This window comes from Suncus etruscus, chromosome 13, assembly GCF_024139225.1.
Source record: "Suncus etruscus isolate mSunEtr1 chromosome 13, mSunEtr1.pri.cur, whole genome shotgun sequence".
Taxonomy (NCBI): Eukaryota; Metazoa; Chordata; class Mammalia; order Eulipotyphla; family Soricidae; genus Suncus; species Suncus etruscus.
Window position 1 is genome coordinate 16,621,299 of NC_064860.1, and position 26,071 is coordinate 16,647,369.

The 26,071-nt window shown below is 44.9% G+C and overlaps 1 protein-coding gene across 1 annotated transcript in view; it reads right to left on the bottom strand.

Moving 5' to 3' along the window:
- MED12L (mediator complex subunit 12L) overlaps positions 1-26,071 on the bottom strand; it is a 294,127-nt gene that overhangs the window by 25,806 nt on the left and 242,250 nt on the right. Inside the window, 15 exon segments of the mRNA XM_049785377.1 lie at positions 1,976-2,132; positions 3,442-3,807; positions 5,420-5,581; positions 6,774-6,909; positions 7,130-7,239; positions 9,467-9,556; positions 11,829-11,940; positions 14,541-14,702; positions 15,418-15,602; positions 15,719-15,793; positions 16,337-16,525; positions 19,370-19,566; positions 23,952-24,065; positions 24,643-24,744; positions 25,079-25,199. Of these exon segments, the coding sequence (XP_049641334.1) occupies positions 1,976-2,132; positions 3,442-3,807; positions 5,420-5,581; positions 6,774-6,909; positions 7,130-7,239; positions 9,467-9,556; positions 11,829-11,940; positions 14,541-14,702; positions 15,418-15,602; positions 15,719-15,793; positions 16,337-16,525; positions 19,370-19,566; positions 23,952-24,065; positions 24,643-24,744; positions 25,079-25,199 (2,278 nt within the window).

Genomic DNA, 26,071 nt, shown 5'->3' on the forward strand with positions numbered 1-26,071 from the left:
AGTCCTTTAGGGGGCACCCAAAGTGGAAACTGATCCATAACAAAACACAGCACATTTTATTGAAGGGTGCCAGTAAAGATTCTAGTTGAGAGGCCTGATCAAGACTTTCCAGTAGGAGTGTATATGAGCAGAGGAGGCCTGAAATGATAGTGCAGTAGGGAGGGTACTTGCCTTGCACACAGCCAACTTGGGTTAAATTCCAGGCAGCCCATATGGTTCCCCAAGAACCATTAGAAGTGACACCTAAGCTCAGAGTGAGAGGTAATCCTTGAGTATCAATGGGTGTAGCCCCCTCAAAGAAAAACAAAACAAAAAAAGAAGAGTGTGGACTGAAACCAGCCCAGCCTGATCTTTGAGACCAGTTACACTTGGCCCCTGGCTGAGCAAAAGAGGATGGAGTAGACACAGGAAACTTTCTGGCTAGGATCTCAGCACCACCATTTCCTGCCCTTGGCTGCTCGAGCCATTTCCAACTGACTCATGGTCATGCATAGGAGGAACTTCTGTGTCTGATTGGCATAGTCCCAGAGTCGGCAAGGCGCGGCTTGCGAGCCACATGTGGCTCTTGACACTTTTGAATGCGGCTCTTCTGTGTGCCAGGCCGCCATTCCAGGAGTCAGGACTCTGCGCAGTCCTAGCCTCTGTCAGTGCGTGCCTGTGTGCAGCCCCAACAATGTTATTTGTATCCTCCCGACCTATGTGGATACGTGCATGCAGAATATTCTCAATAAAAACTTATTGAAACTAAAATCAGTGTACCATCCTATGTATTTTCGGTTTTAAAAATGTGGCTCTCAAAAGAAATAACAATCGTGATTTTGGCGAGATTTGACTCAGTTGAAAAAGAAGGTTGCCCAACACTGGCATAGTCCAACACAACTGTACTAAAAGGGCAAGCTGTCACTGTGGAAGAAGCTTCATTTCTAAGTAAAAGATTTTTTTTTCATTTAGAAAATCTTCATTGTGGACAAAACGTCTACCTGGGGTTCAATCAAAGTATCATTATGATCAGAACCTCAAGATCAGAGAGATAGTATTGGGATTACGACACTTTCCTTACAGGTATCTACTTAGGTTCAGGACCCGACACCCCATATATATGGTCTCCCAGCTTTGCTAGGAGAGATCCCTGAACACTGCAGGGTATGGTCCCCAAATAAAAATAAAAAATAATCAATCAGAGCCCTTATCATTTGATTAGTAGTCTCCTACACTGATAACTCAATCTTTCAGTTGAACCAAATTTCTGAGACCCTTTATGAGTCAATGTAAAATCCACTGGGCAACAGCTACATGTGCAATGTTATAGAATCTCTGAAAATGTGTGATCAAGGCCTATATCTCCAGTTACAAAAAGGAAATTTTGAGAACTTTATATATATATATATATATATATATACATACATACATATATATAAAATTTTTTTTGGAAGAGGGGCCATACCTACAATGCTCAGGGATTATTCCTGGTTCTGCACTCAGGAATCGCTCCTGGTAGGACTTGGGGACTCAGTAGGATGCTGGAGATCAAACCTTGGTCTGCTGTGAGCAAGGCAAGCACCCTACTCATTGTAACTGTATCACTCTGGTTTCAAGAGAGCTTAGATTTTTTTTTATTATTTTTCAGACCACCCCAGCAATGCTCAAGGGCTATTCCTGGCTCTACACTCAGCAATCACCCCTGGAAGGCTTGGGGGACCATATTGGGCAGTCAGAGATCAAACTTGGGTCAGTTGCATACAAGGCAAGGACCTTCCCCACTATACTATCATTCCTACCTGCCCTGAGTGCTTAGATTTTCTTAAATCTCTGGCTCATTTCCTTCTCATACAGAGCCCAGATGCCACTTTCATACAGAAGTTTCTTAATGAAGAAAAGCCTCCTGGAATGCAGAGTTTCAAAGGTGGGAAGGCCAGGGAACCATTGAGTTTGGATGGTGGTGGTGGTGGTGGTAGTGTTTGGGGGACCCACGTACCTGGAGTCAGAGAGGGGCTCTGCAGGAAGAAGCCAGGCTGCGGTGGCTGCCCCATGAGGTTGTAGCCCCACAAGGTGGACTGTGGATGGGGCACCATCTGTGAGGAGATGGGCGAGTAGTTGGGAGGCACTCTATACAGGCTGCTCTGAGGGTGCTCCTGCATTGGGGTGAAAAGAGAGGGAGAGAAGGTCCTAAGGCTCACACAGGCTTCTCAGCACAAGAGCTGCCCACTGGGTATCCTCCCATGACTAGGAGCCAATGGTTAATCCATGGCTCCACAGACACAACCCAAGCCGCAGACAACCCACCCCAGAGCACTTGGGGCCATTAGATTCCCAGTTGACCTCAGAACTACCCAATATCTTGAGACTATTGTGGAAATGTTCTAGAAAGACCCCCAGTTCTTCAGAAAACTGACACTTGAAAAAAAACTTGCTGTCAGGAGATCACACACTGTGGTGTTCAAGGATTGCCAGGGTCAGTCACAACACCCCCCAGTACTCAGACCTCTTGCAACCATTAACCAGAGCCCTCTATAGGTACACCAGAAAATGAGGTGGTTTAATATAGACTTTTACATCTGCAGAGGAATATAACATGTTCTCCTAGTGGAGGACAGACTAGGACATCTGAAAGCTCCAGGATCTCTTACTGATTACCCCACTTCAATACAAAGGAATGGTAGCAGAAAAATTCTAAAGGTCACTGCTTTGCCTTCATGAGGTCTTCAAAGGGAAGGCAATCATTTCTGGAATGATACATCCACCAGGTTACTGAGCAGGAAGATGTACTTGGGCCTTGGAATGGAACAAGAGCTACAAAAGGTCATCACATTTCTTCTATCACAAAACCTGAGAATTTTCGAGAAAACCTGCCCCTTGTTCTCTAGTGTCTGCCAGTTGGATTTACCAAGTTACAATGTGTTAGTTCGATGACATGACTTTTAAACTGCCATCTCAATGAAAGATACATGTCTTCTTCCAAGAGAATGGTCCTTGAGGTCAGTAAGGCAGAAAGTACAACCAGCTCAAATCCATGAAATGGACTCTATCTCCCAAGAAAGCCAGAAATGACAAAGAAGGAGACTAACAAAGGACATATCTCAGTGGCCGCCTTAGTGGGAAGAACATCCAGTGTAGGTGTACCTATCTGAGACCCTGGATTTAGGTGTAGCTACCTGAGACCCACCCATTTCTGGGAGGGGTCTTGGGAACCAGATATTATGTGTGACCTTACCTGCAAGACCCCGCCCATTCCTGGGAGGGGTCAAATCTGAACTTTATATTTACCAACCTACTGAGAACATAGCAGCTATCCTAGGATACACATGACATATCAGAAAAATGTGGGAGAGGGAAAGTGGGAGACACCAGATGCACTGCTTGTGTTGGGCCCTGAGTGAGCCTTCCTGCCTCTTGTCCATAGTTTGGGGAATGCTTTTGGGGTCCAGATGGGCTCCAACTTACATCTGCTCTGGAGCCCGACTTGGCCTTGCGCTTCCGGCCCCTGGTTTTCTTCTCCTCATCGGTGGTGGCCTTGCCCTGATCTGATAGCTCAGCAGACTTGCGCTCGGGTTCCTGAGACACGGGGGAGGAAGGCTCCTCCTCCTCTTCTTCCTCCTCGGGAGGCAGTGGCAGTGGCTCGAGGTAGTAGCTGCGGGGCCTGGGCATGGGGTGCGTGTGGTAGAGTAGAAGCTGATGCTGCTCCTCATACTTGACCACCTTGCGGTCCACGCGGACAGTCCCAAACCAGGCCCAGGACAGCGCTGGGTTCTTTTGGCCCTCAAACAGATCCCAAGGGGAGACCTTCTGCCTTGTGGACACCTGCAGGCCCTGCAGGGAACAGCAGCATGTGAGCCCCCAGGAAGCCTAGGTCAGTCCACTGACTGGCCATCAGGATATCGTTTAGCACTGGGGCATCTCTTCTGCCCTTCATCTTTAGGTCTTTATGTGCCTGGCTCAGGTCTCAACACCAGAGAGTTTACCTTATTTTACTGTAAAATGCAGTTGACTCACTTTTACTTTTTTGGAGAACAAACTTTTTGTTTTGTTTTGATTTGGGGGGGAGGGGTCACACCCGGCAGGGCTCAGGGTTTACTCCTGGGCTCTATGCTCAGAAATTGCTCCTGGCAGGCTCAGGGGATCATATGGGATGCTGGGATTCAAACCCCCGTCCTTCTGCATGCGAGGCAAACACCCTACTTCCATGCTATCTTTCCGGCCCCTGAGAACAAACTTCTAATAGAACGTTGAAAAGTTGACCTCCTTGTCTTAAATTATACTCCATTATATACCTTCAAAATTTATTGGGTGCTTGTTTTTTTTGGGGGGTGGGGGGATAAATGGTTGGCCATAACTGGCAGTGCTCAATGTACCATATGGGTTGCAGGGATAGAAACTGGACCTGCTGCGTGTAAGGCCAAGCACCTTACCCAGAACTACTCTAGCTCTAGAATTTATTTTTAAGAAAAAGCAAAGCTTGAGTCAAATTACAGTTGGCTTCTAACTCCATTGACAAGAACCCAAATACTGGGATTCACCACAGGGGCCTAAGAGTCCTCAGGACTGTGAGTCTCTGATATGACATGCTTAGAGAAAAGTCTCACTTGTCTTACATCAACATATTCTTGCCAACTCATATATAAAAATCACAGCTTGTCTTTATCTTTTTTTAAAACTCTTTTAAAATTAATTCTGTTTCTGGTGGGCTTGGAAACTCATTAAAATAAAAGTTGTAGCTAGTGATCTTTAAAAATATATCTTTTTTATAATAATAACTTTTATTTTGACCAATATCTTATCGGGGACAAGAGACAGTATTGTGGATAGGACAGGAGTTCAATTTCTGACAACAGATATCATCTCCCAGAGCCTACCAGGAATGATTCCTGAACATAGAGTAAGCCTTAAGCATCACCATATGTGGCCCAAAGAATCAAGAAGAACAACAAAATTACAAAACAAATGAAAACCAGAACCGACCAAACCAACAAGGTATTTCCAGTTTAGGTGCTGGAATACAATAGATAATAATTTGCTTTCCTTGCAAGTGGGTGATCCCTAGGTTCAATACCCTTCATATGATCACTGACTGGTGTGGCCCAAAACAGACATTTCCTATTTATAGAATAATAGTGTTTGGCTCAAAATATACCTTAAAGAAAAATCAAGAGGCCAGAGAGATAGCACAGTGGTAGGGTATTTGCCTTGCATGTGGCTGACCTGGGATGGACCTAGGTTCATTTCCAGCATCCCATATGGTCCTCTGAGCCTGCCATGAGCAATTTCTGAGCAGAGCCAGAAGTAACCCCTAAGTGCCACCAGGTGTGCCCCCCCCAAAAAAAAAATAAAAATAAAAATTGAGATACTGTGTGTGTTTATGTGTATGTGTATTTCATTCTTGTGCATTTAAATGTTTACACAGATGGGGAAAACATTCACTTGCCTGTTTCTTATCTATGGAGTCAAAGCCAGCAATTTTGTTCCCCTTGGTGTCAATCAGAGACCCCATGGGCTCACACGTGATGATGTCACATGTCTGCTTGGGCAGCGGGAGCAGCTGCCGGACTTTGTCGATGCTCTCCGAGCGCTTATCTCCCAGCTCTTTCTGTGAGAGAGGGGAGATAGAGATGCGAGAGAGAGAGAGAAAGAAGAGAGAGAGAAGAGAGAGAGAGAGAGAGAGAGAGAGAGAGAGAGAGAGAGAGAGAGAGAGAGAAGTGAGTGCAGAAATGACAATGAAGGCAAAAGTTAACAAGGAAGGAAGTTCCCTATGAGACATTTCCTTGTTTCAAGCTGTTGTGTTCTGGAGCCTGGAACACGGTCCGGCCCACAGCTCCTATTAGGGTTCTGAGGATGTTTCACTTCTTCTGTTTAGCAGAAAATAGCACACACATGAAGGCACCCACATTACTCAAGAGACAGCACAGTGCTGAAATGACAGAAATCCAGGGGAGCATCTACATTTGGAGCACAGGAGCGCAGCGCAGAGCTTGGGCCGGAACCCACAGCCAGACCACAAGGTAACCCAGTGGTTGTTTTGCTGTTATTTGAAAAGTCATCAAATACGTTTGCTCCATGTGGGCCATGTAGAATTGATTTCTAAGGTTGTATCAGAAGTTAACCAAATGAATCAATATTATTTTAAACTCTAGTGTGGTTGTGTGTAGGGGTATGTTTGATAAGTTGCTAGAGTTCCATAGGAAAAAAAAAGACCAAAAAAAAAAAATAGTGCTGTGAAGCAGAGTTTTAAAAAAGGGAAAGAAAAATCTTGTCTGAGAACAGAATATGAAGAACCTATGGTGTATATACATACCATGAAATACTGTTCAACTTTAAGAAAGAACCCTATTATGTAATCTGCTATGTGGATGGATCCAGAGATTGTGAAGTGCAGACAGACAGAACAATCTGTCCTATGTGGGATTCACAGAAACATAATAAGGAAACAGTGAAGACTAAAGGCATCAGAAACCAAGAACTGCTCTTCATGGTGGGAGAGAGGTGGGTATGGATGCATGGGAGGACATCATACAGTAGTAGAGGGAAGTGGAAATGCTGATGGAGAGGGCGTGCTGAAAGGTTTTATGCAGAAGCCCTGCCAATGACAGTATTAAGATATTATCTTATGGTGTCTAAGATAAAATTAAAAAAAAATACATCCTCATGCTGTAATTTAGTAACTGGCAAAAAGCAACACCAAGCTAAGTTGGCTGCAGTAAAAAACATTCAGTGAGGGGCAGGTGAAACAGAAAATCAACAGTCAGTCCAAGTTCCTGATTCTGGGGAGACAGAAAACTTACTTTTAACTTTTTCACTAGATTCATGTAAGCACGCTTGTTCTCCTCAGACCCGCCCGGAGAGGTGCTGGAGAGGTCCGAGGCGAGGGTCCCATTGATGAGCACGCCCAGCATGTCCAGGACTGTGGTGAATAGTTCACTGAGGGGGGGAGAGCAGAGACCCGCCGTCACCTCACCCCAACCCTCGAGAACCTCTGTGAACTGAGCAAATGCTCAGTTTCGATGGCAGACCTAGAACTTTCCCTGGTGTCAAAGACAAAAGAAGTTGTGACTGAGTGCATGGTTGACCCTGAGACCAGGTTACCAGGTCGTGGAAGGCATGGGGAGTTGGGGAGAGGGCAAGTGGCATCATGACCTACTTGGTGGTGTGCATGTCAACAGTGCCAGAAGTGATGATCTGTAGTAGCAGAAGGGCCCAGTCTGTGGTCCATTGGCTGCTCCTCTGCACAGTGTCGAACATCCCGCCCACCTGTCGTGGCGACAGAGAGGGACAATGAGTGTGTGGCACGTGCCACTGTTTGGTAGCCAACCTGGATGAGTTAAAACAAAGACAATGTAAGAGGAGATGGAGAGACAGTACAGTGGGATTGCCTCACATGTGGCTGACCTGGGTTTTATCCCTGGCATTTCAAATGGTTCTCTGAGCATCACCAGGAGTGATTCCTGAGTGCAGAATTAGGAGTAACCCTGAGCATGGCTGGGTGTGGTCCAGAAGCCAAATAAACAAAACAAATGGAAGCAATGCTCCTTTTTGATGTTTCCCAAAGTGAGTGCCCTCACTACTGTGTAAGATAGGTGGTGCAGTAATCTTGAGAGGTTGCATGGGCAAAAGAAGCCTCTGTGAAAATGAGAGAAACTTAATTTGTTTAAAGGAAGCAGATTCCCCGGCAGGGCGCAGATTTATTTTTTTGTTCTTAAATATGGGGGCTGATAGGCAAAATAAGTTTGGGAACTTGTGAATTAGTTTAACTTCTGAGTTAGTTAGCTTAGTTTATACCTTTTTTTTTTTTCACCCAGCAATATAGTTGAAACTTTTTCTTTGGAATAGGGTGGATCCCTTCAGCGTGGGAATTTAGTGATTAAAATAAAGTGGTAAGGAGCCAGAGAATAGTAAGACATGATCTCTTTGGGGGTTAAGGCACTGCCTTGCACACTGCTAACCCAGATTGATCCCAGGACCAGATATGACCACCACCACAGTAGGAGTAAGTCCTGATCACCTCCATGTGTGGCACAAAAGCCAAAATAATTAAAAAAAAAAAACAAAACAAAGAAAGTGAGGAGAATATCCAGTTGTGGGCACATAATTAAGGCAAATTCAATATAAGAAATATCTCTTTCTGCCTCCCACACATGAGACTCTAGGGTTAATTCTGTGAGATAATAATAATAGAAATAATGATAAAGAGAAGGCCGGAGAAATAGTGGGCTGATAAGGCATTTGTCTTGTATGCAGTCAACCCGGAACAAACCCGGTTTAATTCCCGGCATCCGTTATGGTCCCCTGAGCTTGCCAGGAGTGATTTCTGAGCACAGGGCCAGGAGTAACCTGAGCATCGCTGGTTGTAGCCTCCAAACCAATAAATAAATAAATTGAAAAAAAATGATAAACTGGAATGGGTCAAAGTGATGTTCTTTGCAGATCTCTTTTACTTAATCACTACCAAAGCAAGGCCTTCTTTCTGTCACCCATGGAAGTGTTTAGCAATAGGGAAGTTAGGACAGGCAAGAGATGAGGTGCCAGGACACCTCTGTCAAGTACAGCAATTGTCAACCAGCTGCCCCATGCAAGGCCAGTGCATAAACATCTATCTGGGGCTGATCCAAGGGGAAAAACCAGGCCAATTGGTGGGGGTAAATTTTATATGCCTGTAAGGCCTCGCCGTCTGTGGGATCTACAATGTGGTCAGGGCGGTATGAAGCTGGAGACAATTCTGATTTATAGGATGCTTTTGGGGTCAGAATTTTCTCAAGTGAAAAAACATGAGCCTGACAAAGGGGAGGCCTGGAGTTGGATCCCTGCCGCTGCCCCTTGGTTCCTTGAAGATGGCAAGTGTGATTCCTAATGTTAAATCAAATGTTTTGCATGATTTTGGGGTTATACCCAATAATATTCAGGGCTGAGTCCTGGCTCTGTGCTTAGGGATCACTCATGGTGGTGTTTGGGGAACCACATGGGGTTCTAGGGATCCAAAGAAGGATCAGAGGAGTACAAAGCAAGCATCCTAGACCCTGTTTTGTCTGTCTCTCTCTACAATTGGTGTTTTTAAGGTTTATTCAAAATAAATATAGAAGAAAATAATCCTCATGTGGAAATGGCATATGCTATTGATTCCAAATGACTGGGGTCTAAACTCTGGGGGTTGTTGGGGGGAATCAGTGTCTGTGGAGCCAAGTGACAGCACAGATTCCACCAATGCAATTTCAGCACAAACTGTAAAGGCAGGAACCCCTGGGTAGGGAGAGGGACTACAGGGCAAACCAGCACCTAAAATACTGACCACCATCTCCAATGTTGGACCAGACAGGAAGAACAGTGGCCAGGAAGAGAAAATTTTCCAGAAATGGGAAGGCAGTGAGTGAAAGGAAGAAGGCTTCACTTAATAATAGAGGCTGATGCAGTGTAGCGAGAGGCTGCAGTAATTTTCCCATCCAGGTGAATGTTTAGCAGGGAAAGTTCCAGAAAGATCTCTTACCAAATTCAGGCGGAGCTGCAGTGCTTCGTGCATCATCTGCCTTGCTTTAATGTCATCTTGGTAGCGCTCTTCTCTCCAGTTACTTAGAATCTAAGGAAATGCAATTCAAAGATTATTTCCCCTGCTTAAGTACCTTGGTACATATTTGAATTTATTCATCCCCCGCACTACATGGTCTCCCAAGCACTGTGCTACCAAACACTGCTGTGTGTAGTGTCAAAACAACAACAGAAGATTCAAATCTCTGCTTAGGGTCAACAGGCAGCCAACAAAATCCACTTATAATCTGGTAGCAGAACACATGAAAATAAGCTTCTGGAATCAGGACAAGGGGATTGGGAAGGACTATGGTGCTGTCTGGGTGATCAAGTAGGTTCTGTCTCCCTTAAAGTGTTACTGTCTGATCAGACTCCAAGAAGCAAGAGCAGCCATGCTAGAGTTTGGGGTATGGGGAGAGAGATGGGACCCTTTCCAGGTGAAGGAAGAAAAAAAATACAAAGATGCTGAAATGAGAATCTGCTTGGCAAGTTTTCCAAACATCAGCACTCGCTGCTCTGCAAAGTGGGGTAGGTTCGGGTAGGGCTCTGGCAACAAAGACCAGGGAAACAAGGCAGAGATGGGTGTGAATGCCATATATACCTGATTTTAGATCTGGTAAGAGACATGGACAAGCTCCAGGGCCATATCACATCTCATAGTCACTGTCACGTAAGCAACAGCTCAGCTTTACCACTAATCTCAGAAGAGATAAAGGCCTAGCACCTAAAACTCATGGGACACATTGATTATTGGGCTGAAAGTTCTGGGACCTCCTTGGGATGAGGACAGGTCTCTGTCCTGCTGAAGTCCGAGCAGCCACACACACACCACAGTTGCTTCCATATAAACAGTCCAATTTCACTGTGTCACACTAATCTGCAAAGACACCAAGTGAATGAAAATTCCAGGTACATAGTTTTCAGGCTGAAAATTCTGGTGTCTTCTCTGGGTGAGAGAGGTCTTCCACGCCCAATCCCTGTACTGCCAGAAACCCCAGCAGCACATCCATATCCCATATCCTTGTAAACAACAGCGCAGATTCAGGTCTAATCTCAGAAGAGCTGCAAGCTAAGCTAAAATTTATCATCCCAGTTCTACAGATCCTAGAGCATGCAGCCACATATGCAACCATGGGACACCTCCAAATTTCACAATACTGACAGCCCAGTAGAAACTTAACAAATTAGATAGGAAAATAGCACAGAAGCTTGGAAAACCCTCGGACAATGACTTTAACGACCCCACTGTTAGATCAACAAACTTCACAGATGTTCTTTTACTAAATATTTTCCAATAATTCTATGAGCTATTTTGTTGTAGAAAGCAATAAAAATTAAATTACTTTGTGTATGATAAGAAGGCAGACTTGGAGGTGGGTGGAAAACTGGGGACAATGGTAGAGGGAAGATGACTCTAGGGGTGGGATTGTAGTTGGAACATTTAATGCTTGAACAATTTTATAAGCCAGGGTGTTTAAATAAAGTTTAAAATGGGAGAGAGAGAGAAAATGAGAGAGAGAATGAGAGAGAGAGAATGAGAGAGAGAGAGAGAGAGAGAGAGAGAGAGAGAGAGAGAGAGAGAGAGAGAGAGAGAGAGAGAGAGAGAGAGAGAGAGAGAGAGAGAGAGAGAGAGAGAAAACACATTACATTGAGTCCTGAATGATTCAGGCTAACATGAAATGAGGCTTGCTCTAGCTGTGGCATAGAGAGTCAATGGTTTGGTTTGTGTCCAGAGGCAGGAGAAACAAATCATCTAAGTGTCCCCATTCATGGCCCCTCGCTCAGCTCTCTACAGTGCAGCCCACTTCTATCAGCTACTGCCCTCTACTGGCTGGCCTTTATCCCAACTTCTCTGCCACACGTTTCTCCTTGAAACAGATTGTAAAGGCCCCAAACAGAACCTGCCTGGGAGAACTCTAATGGAAACAGAGCCTGCTTTGTATTCTCTACACATGCATCAACTTCCCAATGGAGGAACATAACTACCACATTAGTATGGTTGGATAAGTTTGGTCCCTGGCACTTCGTATGGCTCAATAAGCCACCAAGACTGAGCCCTGAATATAGAACCAGAAATGAATAACCAGATCTATTGTAGTTCATGCAATGGCCAAATAGTTTCTCTGATCAGCCATAGACACTACAGAGTGGAAACAGAGTAATATTATAGAGCAGAAGCTCTGGGGTGACTGGAATGGGTGGAAGGACAAGGCACAGGCTGTTTCTTCCAGCACCGAAGCATAACAGGCTGTGCCTTTTTTGAGAGGAAAATAAATGTACACACTGAGAGGAAAATACGTGCTCAACATTCTCTCATACTTTACCTGATTGACTTGATTCTGAAGAGATGTCAGGAGACCCTCCCGTTGTTCATCTTGCCCCTTGAGGCAGGTCAGGACCAGGGAGAGGAAAGGTTGCTGACTCAACAGAGACATGCTGCAGATGGAAGGCAGGGGTCATACTTGGTTGGGAAGAACGAACCATCACTTCCTGGGTAACTGTAAGTCCGGCCCTGAGGTTATTTGTGTTCATTTTTTGGGCCATTAGCAAAGGGAAGGGAGAGGTAAATAGCCAAGTCTACTTACAAAGTTAAATCCATTCTCAACTAATAAAATCAAAGCTACTGTAATGCTTTTTAATAATTTAATATGCTCTTTTGCCCTCGAAGGATTTCGTCCATACCCCCGTGAGCTAGGCAGAGAGCAGGAAGAGCAGAAATTGTGTTTACATCAGAAAATTGGATTTAGAAGAGTGGTGAACTAAGTGCAACTCTCTCTCTTCTGCACACTCTCATCCTACCCCTCTGACTCGTTGGTTGAACTTGTTTGGTTTTCCAGGGCTTTACTCAAAACCATGCCACGGGGATTGATTAGTAGAGCTAAGCTGATCCCCTGGAGCTAAGCGAGTCCTCCAATGACAGACTCAAGCAGGACCCTCAGCTTTGCCTCTTCAGGCTCTGCATTGCAGACTGGCAACTTGAAATCAATGCCCATCTCTGATGATCAGCGAATAGCTCGGACCAACAAGTCAGCATTGCCCAGTGTTGGAGGGCTTGGCCACTTTGGTGGTGGAGAAGGTGTGTGACTCGTGTTACATCAAAACTGTAAACCTGAACATTCTTATAATGGTCTTACCTAAACAATGATAATAATAGTTTAAAAAAGAATTAAGTGCTACCTTAGAAAGGCAAGTTTCCCAAAATCAGACAGGGGTCCAGACACACACTCCAGGGGTTCCTCTGACAGTCACATATCTGGGCATGACACAAGCTCCATGATGCTATGGGTCCCCCATCCCCACCCCGTGGGAGAGGAAAAGTGTGTCTCATCACCCTTGAGTTGAGCAACTCTGGAGAACTGACTGAGTAAAGGCATCTGACTGAGACAATGCGATAGAAGGGTAACAAGTGAAATTCATTCGCAGGCCTTGAACCAGACATGCACACTGGGTTCTGCTCTGTGTCCACACTGTTGCTCAGCCTCAAGAATTTTCCTGAGCTGGTTAGGGTCTTGATTTCCTATCTCTAACACAGGTACAATGTGGGTGCCTGCCACACATTATAAGTGAGAGCTTCTTCTTCTTCTTTTTTTTGTTTTTGTTTTTGTTTTTGTGCCATACCTGGTGACCCTCAGGGGTTATTCCCGGTTATGCTCTCAGAAATTGCTTCTGGCTTGGGGGACCATATGGGACGCCAGGGAATTGAACCACAGTCAGTCCTAGATCAGTATGTGCAAGGCAAATGCCCTACCCCTACGTCATTGCTCCGGCCCTAGTAAGAGATCCGTAAAGTTCATAATGTGTGAGGGGATGGACAGCAGGGCTGGCACCTCAAAGGAGCTCAACAAATGCCAGCCTACTCAATTACTAATCGGGGCACAGGAAACAGACTTCTTTAGAATTTGTTGAAATGAAAAAAACAAAAGACCCTTTATTATTGGGGTTTTGGGGGTGCATCAGTTATCATGCTCCCACATTAAAGTGAGTTGTTCTTTATTGGTAATCTGGCCAGTTTTCATGATTTAAACAATATGAAACTGTGTGTGTGTTTGTGTGCATATGTGTGTGTTGTATGTGAAGTAAATAAAGAATATATTCTACATTTGATGACTTTTTTTTTGGTTTTTGGGTGACACCTGGTGACACTCAGGAGTTACTCTCTTGGCTTTAGGCTCAGAAATTGCTCCTGGCTTTGGGGATGCTGGGGGATTGAACTGTGGTCCGTCCTAGGTCAGCTGCTTACAAGGGAAACGACCTACTGCAGTGCCACCACTCCAGCCCCAACTTTTGATGACTTGTAAGCTTTTGTGTCTGGTCCAGAACAAAAGCTCTAAATGGCTCATGTGGCAAAGTTAGGGGACTGGCAGGGGACTCAAAGGGCTGGAGCACATGTGTGCTCAGCCTCAGCTACGCAAGATCGCAAGTACTGTGAACCAAAGAGAATGATCCCTGAGCTCTATGCTGGTATAGTCCCCAAATACCAGTTGTGGTTCCCCATAAACAAACAAAACAGGAACTACTTCAGGATCCAATGTGATAGAATTATATTAGAATTATGTATGTATTTGTAAAGGGTGCCAGGAACTGAACTCAGTTATATGCTGTACCAGACGAGCCACATTTCTGGCCCTAATATTAATATTTGCATATTTAAAATATTATTTAAAAAATAAAATATTAAAATTAAGTCAGGAAAATGGGAGATGAATTAAAGCAAAATATAGGGGACAGAACCCTCTGGGCTGCACAGCTCAAGGCTGACCTGGGCTCAGCTGGATTCTGCTCTTAGCATGCTCACTGGCTGTGCTGCAGCCCTGCACATGGTGTGCTTAAGAGGACCAGGCCCCACTCAGCACAGTCTGGTCTGGTTCCCCAATTCCTTACTGCCAGATGGCCTCAACACCCCAGCCCCCACAGAGTAAAATAAGACATGAAACAAGATAAAATAAGAAAATCAAAACTAAAAGATATGAAAGTTTTGGGACAGAGAACTCAAGCCTTACTGACACAGAGAGGACTATGTTGCACCCCATACATACCTCTTCTGCTTCTGTCTGTCTCTCTCCTTTTTGGAAGAAGAGCCCAAGTGCTGCCCCTTCTCCAACTCTTCCCCTGCAGCCTTCAGCACTCTGCCTTGCACAGATGTGGGCAGCCGAGCGATGAGGGGGGCCACCAGCCATACGCCCCTGCGTTCAGAGGAACTAAAATCAGAAACAGATGTTACCCCAGGGGATGCCTGGTCTCTTCTTTCTCAAAACAGAGACTCCAAAGCCAGTGAGGTAGGCCTGAGACATGCCGTGTGGGCCCTGCTGTGCATCTGGTTAAAGAGCAGAGAGTCAGTCACACAAGGTCCCATTTGTGCTGATGGGACAGAGAAGTGTTTGAGTGTGTGTGTGTTATCTATTGGTTCTGAGGAGCTATTCCTGGCTCTGTGCTCAGGAATTACTTCTGGCTGGTTCAGGGGGCAATATGGGAAGCTAAGGACTGAATCTAGATTGGCCACGTGCAAGGCAAACACCCTACCTGCTCTACTACTTCTCCAGCCCTGATTTAAATTTTTTAAAATCTGTGAAAATGTTTCTTGACCCCTAACCCCACCCCCATGGTTCTGTTTCTGTTGAGCAATGGTCCATTTGTCCAACAGGCAAGACGCATGCTAGTCCCCACTAACAGGATCATTGAAGAAAAAGGGGAAATGTCCTGAGTGTCTCCTGTGTCCCCAAGCTTCAGGGTCTTCAAAGTGGCATCACCTCCCTGCACTGTATTATGAGCACTAGCCTAGAATTTACACTTTTCCATGGTATTCAGAACACATGCTTGCATGGAATCTACTTTATATTTTGGCAGTGTCGCCAAAGGACACACGTGCAACAGATCAGCACAGGTGAACCAGCATGAGTGCTCAGGGGAAAGTACCTGAGGAAGGTCTTGATTCCATTCTGTCTTGAGTTGCTCGTGTCGGTGACACTCAGGCCACTGGGGTTAAAGAGACCCAGGCCTGACCCAGATGAGTTCAGGTCAGCTGACTGTTGGAACACCTCAATTGTTGCCTTGGCAATATTGTCCAAGAGGTTGTTCATTTCAGCCATGGAGCCAGAGCCCTAGAGAGAGAGAGAGAGAGAGAGAGAGAGAGAGAAAGAACCCAAAAAAACAGCACTCAGGGCTTCCCTTGGCTTTCCAACAAAAATCGGAGTTCGCTGCTGGCCTGTCTACTCACAGGGTCCTTCAGACACTGCTTGATCATGAGCTGGAGCTCCAGCCAGGATTGTCTCAGCGTCCACTGCTCCAGGTTCTGGGGAAAAGGGGACGTATTAACACATGAAGAATACCAGGTGCATCTGAAAATAGAATAATTCCTTGCAGTAGTCCCTCTCTTCAAAACAAAAAACAAATGCAAGAGTAATCAAAGGATTTCAAAGGCTCAACTTCCCATGATCTAAGTTGACTGTGACACAATAATAAACAGCAATGTTCAAAACTGTGTGTCCCACTTAGCCAGGCACTACTAAGTCCCAAAAGAAACTTCTCAATCTCTGTACCTGACCAACCCCATCCCAGACTGACTTCACAACTTTTTGAAAACTATCAATCTGAGTCCCTCCACAAAGCTGACCTCCATATCAGTATTGTGGAATGACTAGTTGTGTTACAGCCACACAATCAGAGAGTGCATTCAGGACACAGAAATGGGGATTTAAAAAAATATATATACCACAATGAACTGAAACGAGAAAAGCATTAGTGATGATAAAACAGAGAAATGGTGACTCGGAGGCCAGAGATGGTGCCCAGGGTCAGTCCCCTACCCCACCCGCACTCTGCACCATGCCAGCACCTGCAGAATGCGCTTGATGTGTTGCCTCTGCACGTTGTCCCCCTCCACACACTCCTTGATGCCGTGCGGATAGCAGATGAGCTGCAACAGCTTCTGGGCTTGCATATTGGAGAGCACAGGGTCAAGGATGAGCTCTTTGTCCGTGCACAGGCGCTCGGGTTCTCGGAGGCAGTGCTCTCCCACCCACTCCTGCAGTGGGAATGGCAGTCAGTGTGCAGGACTGGTGCTCAAAGGGCCACATCACAAGCTTTCTGCATGGTAAACCCACGTTTGATCCATGGTACCACATGGTTTCCGTGATGCCAGGAGACGCCAGGTCAATGCCAGGAGCAATCTCAAAGTGTGCAACTTTGCTCCCCAGCAAAAATGGTAGCTGCAAACCCAGACCTTGGATTGTGTGTGAAGTAAGGACCAGATTCACTCCACACAGTTAGATGGGATAAATCTTCCAAAGAGTTTAAAAACTTCACATGAGAAAATATTATTTTGTTATTTATTTTTTGGTAGTTCTAGGGGGGGCATGCCCTGTTATTCTGGTGTGTATAGGGGGAGTACACGTCATGTTGGGGGCCTAAACCAAGATATACATATAAGCTACATCCCTGATCCTAATTAAATTTTGTAGTATTCCAAATCCTTAAAAACAGGATGTAGAGGGGCCAAAGAGATAGCATGAAGGTAAGGCATTTGCTTTGCATGCAGAAAGATGGTGGTTCAAATCATGGCATCCCATATGGTCCCCCGAACCCGCCAGGAGTGATTTCTGAGCATAGAGCCAGGAGTAACCCCTGAGCACTGCAGGGTGTGACCCAAAAACAAACAAACAAATTAGGATGTAGAAATCTTGATCTTTAAAAGAAATGTTAAAAATAACCCCAATAGGAGCCAGAGAAATAGCATGGAGATAAGGTGTTTGTCTTTCATGCAGAAGATTGGTGGTTTGAATCCCGGCATCCCATACGGTCCCCCAAGCATGCCAGAAGCATTTTCTGAGCATAGAGCCAGGAGTAACCCCTGAGTGCTGCCGGGTGTGACCCCCCCCCAAAAAAAAATTAACTCAAATAGCCAGGAGTGGTCCCTGAGAGTAGAATCAGGAATAAACCTTGAGCACAGCCACATGCAGCCAGTCCCAAAAGCAAAAACACAAAAAGGGACTGGAGAGAGAGTAAAGCAGGGAGGGTGTCTGCCTTACACATGGCAAACCTCAGTTGGATTCCTAGCACCCTCTAGAAGTGCAGGGCAAGAATAAGTCCTAAGCACCCCAAAAGTTAAATAAAACCAAAAACAACCTAGAGAGGAGAAAAAAAACATGCCGAGGAATTATAGGCTTATGTTTTTAATTGGAAAATGAAGTCTGGTTCTTGGTCCCGTTTTCTAATTCTTTTTCAATTATTTATGTAATGCTAATGATTCCACAACAGAATAAGTCTTCATTTTCACAGACTACAATGTACCCTATTCCACTTAACAGAACAAGATAGAACATTTAGAACATTGCGCTGCTTCTTAATATCATTATGAGCAATGCTACTATCATGAGTATTCAGTTATACCTCAATGTATATTTATCTCCTATATAACACATTTTGCTAATTTGATAAAGGTATAATTGTTATGCCAAAGAGCCTAGAAGCATGTAAGCACGTTGATTCATATGGCAAGTTGTCCTCCAGAGTATCTGCAAGTTTAAAAAAAAAAAAAACTCTTCACTTTTTCTAAATAATTTTGTCAAAGTCACTATCTGGGTAATAAATCATCCACAGTACAAGAGTCCAGTTTGAAACCAGATCTGTTTCTGACGATTATCATTGTAAGAGTGAGTGGGTCCCCCAAACTGAGCTCAGGAGGCAGGGGGCAAATTTTAGCTAAGGGGTTAGTTGTTCAATGCAAGAGGCCATAGATGTGGTGCTAATAAGGTCTTGCAGTGTGGGCGATAAACTGGGCCGCTTTGGCAGTACTTAGGGTGATGCTCCAGGTTCCATGTGGTGCTAGAGATCAAAGGAATCCTGCCTTTTGGTCTATTTTAATCAATATACTAGTTACCGATGCCATCTGTCCTTTGCATCAGAGCTTCTCACTCTTTCTCCCACTTCAGCTGGCTTCCAACCTCAGTCCCTGTGGATGGCTCCTCTGTCCTACTGGCTGGGCCCCTGTGCTATGCTACAGCCTCTACAAAAATCCTGGGGGTCCTCAGGGTGCCATGAGAACTCCCAGTTGAAAAATGCTACATGAAATCACTTGAGCAGGTGGGGAAAGTAAAGGTGACTCACATACAGCGATGGGGAGCAGAACAGAGGCACTGTCTCAAAATGCCTTCCCTTATGAGGGAAAAATGACAACTGTACAGGAGAGAAATCTGTTTGCTCTTGGTTTGGGGGCCACACCTGGCTGCTATTAAGGCTTTACTCCTGGCTCTGGGCTGAGGGGTTACCTCTGGCAGTGCTGGGGGGGCACCATATTTGGTGCTGGGGCCTGAACTGAGATTGGTGGCATGCAAGGTTAAGTACCCTAACCTCTGTACTGTCTCATTAGTCCAGAAGAAAGTGGAAGGCATAATATGTCTGTCACAGCTTGGCTGGGAAGGAAAAGTCTGAAGCTAATCTACTGGTAGTTTCAGGCCAGTCAACTGGGACCTGAATCAGAATGGGGCCTAATAGTAGATAGGCTGAACATCCTGACTTCTGACCTATTTTGGTTACATTAATAAAGAAATAGTGGGCTACTGAAGATTAATAGAGATTAACTGACCATTAACACTCACGTGGCTCTGCAGAAAGCAAAGGAACAACAAATAAACAGAGCATGCATTCTCCTTCTCTTACACAGAAATATCAGGAAAATGTGGCAAAGGGTAAAAAACAGGTTGCCTCTGAGTTTTTTAGCAGCAATGCAACTTTTCAGAAATGATGAATTTAAAAATAAATAAAGGGCTTGCAGAAAAGAAGAATCACAGATGTGCAAGTTTTCTGTGCATGTGACCTCACCCCTCCCCTCCATAGCTTATGCACACTTCCAAAGAAATCTGGAAAGTACCTGCTGACAGATTGTCCTCAGCACGTATCTGGCATATTCTCTCAAATTGGCCGTTTCTACGGAGATGCTCTTCCCACAGGCTTTGGAATTCTGTGAGGCTGTCCATAGCTCCTCGGCATTCCCCTCCCGCCGCAAGCCCCGCATGGCAAAGTCTTCGCTCTTTAAAGTGACACTGTTAGCGCCGATTTTGGCATCTCCTGAAGAAGAGAATCATAAAGGCACACTCACACAAGTTCCAACTGTTGCCAAATCTTTGTGAAGCATGTGAGTGAGGCCCATCTGCAGGGATATAACATATGGAAGTAGTGTCATTGGGGCATAACTATGGATTGGGCAAAAGAGCATGAATTAAGACCATATCTGTGAGATGTTTCTATAGATATGGGGAAGCAGGGGCAGGAAGTATTTACAATTAGTTTGGAAAGGCCAAGAAATGGATTTCACTAATAACTGTTAGATAAATATATTCAAATTCATTTGATTGGTTGAAGACATGGGCTAAAAGTAAAAGCTTCTTAGCTCAAGAAATAGTGAAGAGGGCCCGGAGAGATAGCACAGCAGCGTTTGCCTTGCAAGCAGCCGATCCAGGACCTAAGGTGGTTGGTTCGAATCCCGGTGTCCCATATGGTCCCCTGTGCCTGCCAGGAGCTATTTCTGAGCAGACAGCCAGGAGTAACCCCTGAGCACCGCCGGGTATGGCCCAAAAATCAAAAAAAAAAAAAAAAAAAAGAAATAGTGAAGGGCAGAGCATACTAAGGCAGCCCCAGAGAGACACTCATCAAAGGTTCTGGGCCTATTTCTTATCTCTGCAAACATCCAGGATTACATGACCGATTTATAATATCCCACTACAATGAGAGTCCCAGTGGGAACAAAGAGCAGAATTTTTGCATAGCTTCAGTCACATGTCCTTTCTAACTCAAAGACAACCACCAACATTGGAGAGAAAGTACAATCTGGTGAGCGGGAAGGCCTGGGGACAAGAGCCTCCCAACCTCTACTTGTTTACACAAAAGATCTGAAATGTGCTGGAACCCCCAAGAATCCCATTAGATGAGGCCTTCCCAGTCTCCCTGTGGGCAAAATCCAAATCCAGGTCAGCACAAAAAGCCTTTTAAAACGCACAGGTCAACCAAGAAGTATCAAGTCTGCTAGAGAAATGAGAATTGCTGAATAACCACTGATTTATAAAACTGAAAGTGAAGTGATACAGCCTATAACCCATTTCAACACATGAATACCTTACAGTACACCCTTAGGCACTTTTCATTAAATCCACTGAAGGCAGAAGAGAGAGTTCAGTAAAAGAGGCATTTGCCTTGCCCACATCTGACCTGGATTCGTTTGATTCCCAGCCAGCACTGCAGTAGGACACCAGAGACCCTTCAGGCATATACCTGAACATCACTGAATATGGTCCCAAAACAATGACTTAAACTATCACCATCAATATAAATCCACTGGGAGTAAGTGCTTGTTTCACTTTCCCATAGCAAGGCCTCACAGGGAGCTGAACGCCCCATTCCATGGCCACCAAGTCTCATGTTGTGTTGGGGATGGAATCAGGACACATACATGCGAGGTTTTTTTTTCCTACCACAGATTCTCATTCCTAGACCTGTGAGCTCATTTTCACATAGTTCTCCAACTCGAGGTCACCTAAACTGCTACTTCTACATTTGGGGGCCAGACTATCAGAGAAAGGGGACCCCAAAAGCCATACAATAGTTTTCTGCTTCAAGTCACATAGATTCTGGAGTACAGGACTTAAGAGATGACAATGTGAAGACAAAATGAAGTATATAAATGACAATGGCTAAGAAAACAGAAATACAGACCCCTGCCATTCCCAGCTCAGAAGACCCAACACTTGGTTGAGAGCTAAAAATGATAAGGAAGGATATAATGGTGGTTTTAAGGATCATCTGCAATAGCACAGATACTAGGACAGAAGAAAGAGGCATGCTCAGGGAGTGCCTGGCCCAAAGCTCTCTGATGTCCACCCAGCCTGACCTCATAGAGGAACCATTTACTGAGACTGAAGACAAGTGACAAGGTCAAGGGGAGGCATTCAAAGAAAAATTGGGACTAGAGCTATGGGTGCTGCTGGGCATTAAAATGCAGCTATGTGCATACATAAAAAAGGCTGGTGCACTTCACATCTACCTCAGTGTAGATAGCATTCATCATGCCAAATGTCTAAATGGTGACCATCATGCATTTATCTGGCACTCCTGACTGTGTTCTAAAAATCAGCTTTTCAGTTACTCTGAGGGGCATTCACACTGTAACAGTTTAAAATAAAATGAGCCCAATTCTGTGGTTCCACGTTTAGTAAGTACAACTTTTCTTTCAAACATCACTGCAGTCATTGTACTCAAAGAAGTGAGTTTTTTAAAAATAAAAATGAAACTGTTTACATAACAAAACTTAAGGGAAATGGGAGGGGACATAAAGAATGAAGCATGTTCAAGAGAGAGCATGAGATCCTCCAGAGGGGAAAAAACCAGGTGCACATGCTCCAAGATGAGATGGGAGCCAGTGTCAAGCACAGAGATGAGTCAAGAAATGAGGATTTAATGTTGACTATAATAACACACATTAAGATGCTCAGAGGAGTTGGTATGACCCCCTCCAAGCCCCATAATGTGGCTCTCATATTCCTTTTCACAAAAACCAGGGGCACTGTAAAGCAATAGATATACACACGCATATATACATCCATGTATATGTGTAAGAATATGTTCCTGAATATGTTTATTCATCATTTTTGTTTTGGAGCCACATCCAACAGTGCTCAGTTACCTGGTTCTGCTCAGAAATGAACACTGGTGGTGTTTGGGGCACCAGATTCTCCTGGATTTCAATCAGAATCATCAGGATGCAAAGCAAGGGCCTTAACCCTTGTATTATCTCTTTATCCCCAAGAAGAAGTTCAATTTTCTTGGGCAAAGGGCACACCTAACAATATTTAAGGCTTACTCCTGACTCTGTGCTTAGGGATAATTCCTGGCAGGATTTGGGGATAGCATATATCGTGCTGTAGATTGAACGAGGGCCAAGCACAAGCAAGGCAAATGCCCTACCCACTGTATTATTTCTCAGGGCCACAATATACACTTTTCATTAACTAATTTTAGAGTTTGGTTCATACTCAGCACTGCTTGGTGTTATTTCTGATCCCATACTCAGGAATCACTCACTCCTTTGGGTGCTCAGGGGATATATAGGATGTCGAGATCAGTCCCAGATTGGACACATGCAAGGCAAGTGACCTATCTCTCCAATTCCTAATCTTTTAGAACATGGAATTTTATTTATTTATTTATTTATTTATTGGATTTTGGGCCATAAACGGTGGAGTTCAGGGGTTACTCCTGGCTCTGAGCTCAGAAGTCATTCCTGGCATGCTTGAGTGACCATATGGGATGCTGGGGATTGAACCTAGGTCCATCCTGGGTCAGCCACATTCAAGGTAAATGCCCCACCACTGTGCTATCACTCCAGCCTCTTCCTAAACATTTGAATCCAATCCTGTTATCTTCATTATTAAATTTATCCTCAACACAACTGAATAAGCCCTTCTCCAACTGAAGTATAAAGAGAATAAGATTACGTGCATATTCCTTACAACATACCAAAACCACTTTCTCCTTACTCAGCTATTCTCTTTCTAATCAAAGGGAGCATCTTCAGATGATCAACAATAACCAGTTGATCAAGACCAAATGAATACTAGCCAAGGTTGGAGTAAGGCAAAGTGAAACTGAGACTTCTGATCCTGAGCCAGTTCTGGAATAAAAACATGGGGAGATGGGCTGGAGTGACGGTACTCTAGAACAAACACTCAGCATGTAGGAGGCCTGGGCTCCATCCCTAGAAATACCCACTTCCCAGGGCCCAGGCACTGAGGAGAATCTAGAACAGGTAAGAAAGATGACTTGGACATGATGTACTGCATGAAACAATAGTTATCTCTGGGGACTGAGGACAGAGAGATAGCATGGGGGTTTGTTAATATTCAACCCTGGTTTAATCTCTGGCACTGCTATAAGTGATCTCTGGCACAGAGACAGCAGTAAGCCTTGAACCAGAGCCAGGAATGGCTGAAGCCTTCCTCACCCCCAAAATTTGTTACTGCTATCAATTTATCAATATTAGTAACATTGAAATTATCATTCAGTTCATAAAATAATACAAATTATAAAGCATTCCCAAAGTAGCAGTTCTACTAAGGTTAAAACCCAAGTTTCTGCTATCCAATTCTTGAAATCTGACCAAAAATTGAGGCCTTCCATTAAATGGCCAATCCATTATTACTCATGATGAGGTTAACTAGGACCAACAAAGTTTGGCCTGAGAATCCATTTTAAAACAGATCAACAAGATATCTTGAATTATCTGTGTAGGTCACCCCAGAAGGTATTATAGGAGTGAAGGTGAGGGACAGGTGTGTGTGTGTGTGTGTGTGTGTGTGTGTGTGTGTAAGTTTCAACTCATATCAACTAGACTTCAAGTCACATATACAGAACTCTACCACAGTTACAGGAGCAGGTCCACCTCTGTGCTGGGACCACCTTACCTAGCATCAAAATTGCCTTTAAGACAGCAAACACGGCTCCTACTTCAATGCTGTTGTGAGCTGCAGCCAGGAGGTGTCTGTCACAGGATGATCTGATCCCTGGGAACGGTTTGCCTTAGAAAGAAGCAACAATCCTTAAGAGGCCCTTCATTTCCCGACACCCCCCCCCAACACTTCCCCAACCCAGTCTGGGCCATGGGTGCTTCATGTCATAAGCTCTGCTGGAGGCATCCCATATTCCTAGATTCCCTCAGTAACACTGTCAACATCCCTCCCTCTATCACCCCCTTATATCATTCAATTAGTGTACAGAAAAGCTTGGGGGGGGGTTTGTGCACTTAGGCTGACTCTCACATACACATACTTTAGGGACAGAAATCATCCCTTACTTCTTTAAGGGAAGGTAGGCAGCTACACTGTAGGTATACAGCTGACATTAGAGACTGGTGGTGACTATCTGAAAGCTCCAGGTCCCCAGCCCCTCCAACTACATGCCCTGACCCATGAACCGAGGGCTCTAACTCCTGTTTGGGTTTGCCAGACCATCATTGCTCTAACTCAGGGGGAAGGTGCAGAAAGAAGCCTGTACCACCCCCGCACACTCCATGCTCTCTCCTTCAAGACAGGAAAGGCATTCTGGAACGTTCCACCCACGGAATCTGTGGCCAGAACCCAAGTCAGCCTTGCTCACCTGTGGCTTGAGGCAATAAGCAGGCCTGGGGGGCACGGAAGAGATGGAGCAGGAGCCGGCAAGTCATTCTCGCCCCAGGCTCGGCATCAGCATCTCCGCAAGCTACGGAAAAGAGGAGGAGATAGGGTTCAATGACAAATTTTCTAGCCCCTTCCAGGGTGCTCCTTTGGTGGTCCCTGTTTTTGGTCATAATTTACATAAATGCTCCATAGGGTAAGGAGGGAATAAAATCAGAATTAGGAAGGCAAGGGGGCCTGTTCTCCTGAGAAACAAAGAGGAGACAGACAGTGCCCAGGTCCTCCATGCCAAATTCTAGGAGCAGCTTTGCTATACAAGGTTGACCCTCCACCAGGCCTATCCTGGACTAGAAGCCACACACACCCTACCCACCCCACCGAGCACATTCGTTGAACCCCTCTCCCCCCTCTGGCCTTACCTGCTGCGAGGAGGGAGGGCAGTGCCACATGCTGCACGACGTCCTCCAGGGAGAGACACTGTCGTGCTATCAGAATAGCAATGAAAGTAGCTAATGAATCATGGAATGAAAGGTCACTCACCTTCAAGAAAAACATTGACACGTTTTAATACCTAACCCCCTCTCGTAGGTCAGATCTAAGCTCAATATTCTACAGGGTGTGGCTGGCAATGCCATCAAAACTCACAAGTGCCAACCTGGGCCCAATGGAGGGCAACAGTGGCCTGAGCGCCCTCGCGGCTGAGAACTGCTTGGTGGGCCAGAAAATGGGATCCATCCGCATCCCAGTGGGATCCAAGAACACATTTCAGTTAACTCTGAATGCACAAAACTTGCATTTACAAAAAGCAAAAGAATGGCACTCCAGAATCTCCTAAAATATGAAGCTTACGTAAACCTTTTTATTTTATTTATTTTACTTTTCTTAGCAGAATGCAGTGTAAACCATCATTTTAGGGCTCAGAACATTGAGGAGTAAGGCAAAACCACAAGATTCCCCTAACTGAGCCACAGTTCTCAATTATGTTTGAGGTTTCCTTGGAGGAATCACAAAAAGTGAGTTGGATCACAAAATCAGTTATATGGTGGAACAAAGGCACAGCGTGAGGAGTTTGCCTTGCATGCAAGTAACACAGGATAGACTCTGGTTCGAATCCTGGATCCCATAGGTCCCCCGAGCCTGCAAGGAGCGACTTCTGAGTGCAGAGCCTGGAGTAACCCCTGATCATTGCCAGATGTGACCCCCAAAACAAACAAACAATCAAAAAACAACCAAAATCAGTTATAAACACAACTTTGAATTTTTCCAACTAAGTCTTAAATCTCAGAGTAAGCAGGTTTGTGATCGCAAAAGAGTGCCTTGTTGTTCAATAGCACAATCCTGAGATTCACACACTTATTAATTCATATTGTATAGATGATAAACAAAGGGCAGGGAAACTGAAGCAAAAACCA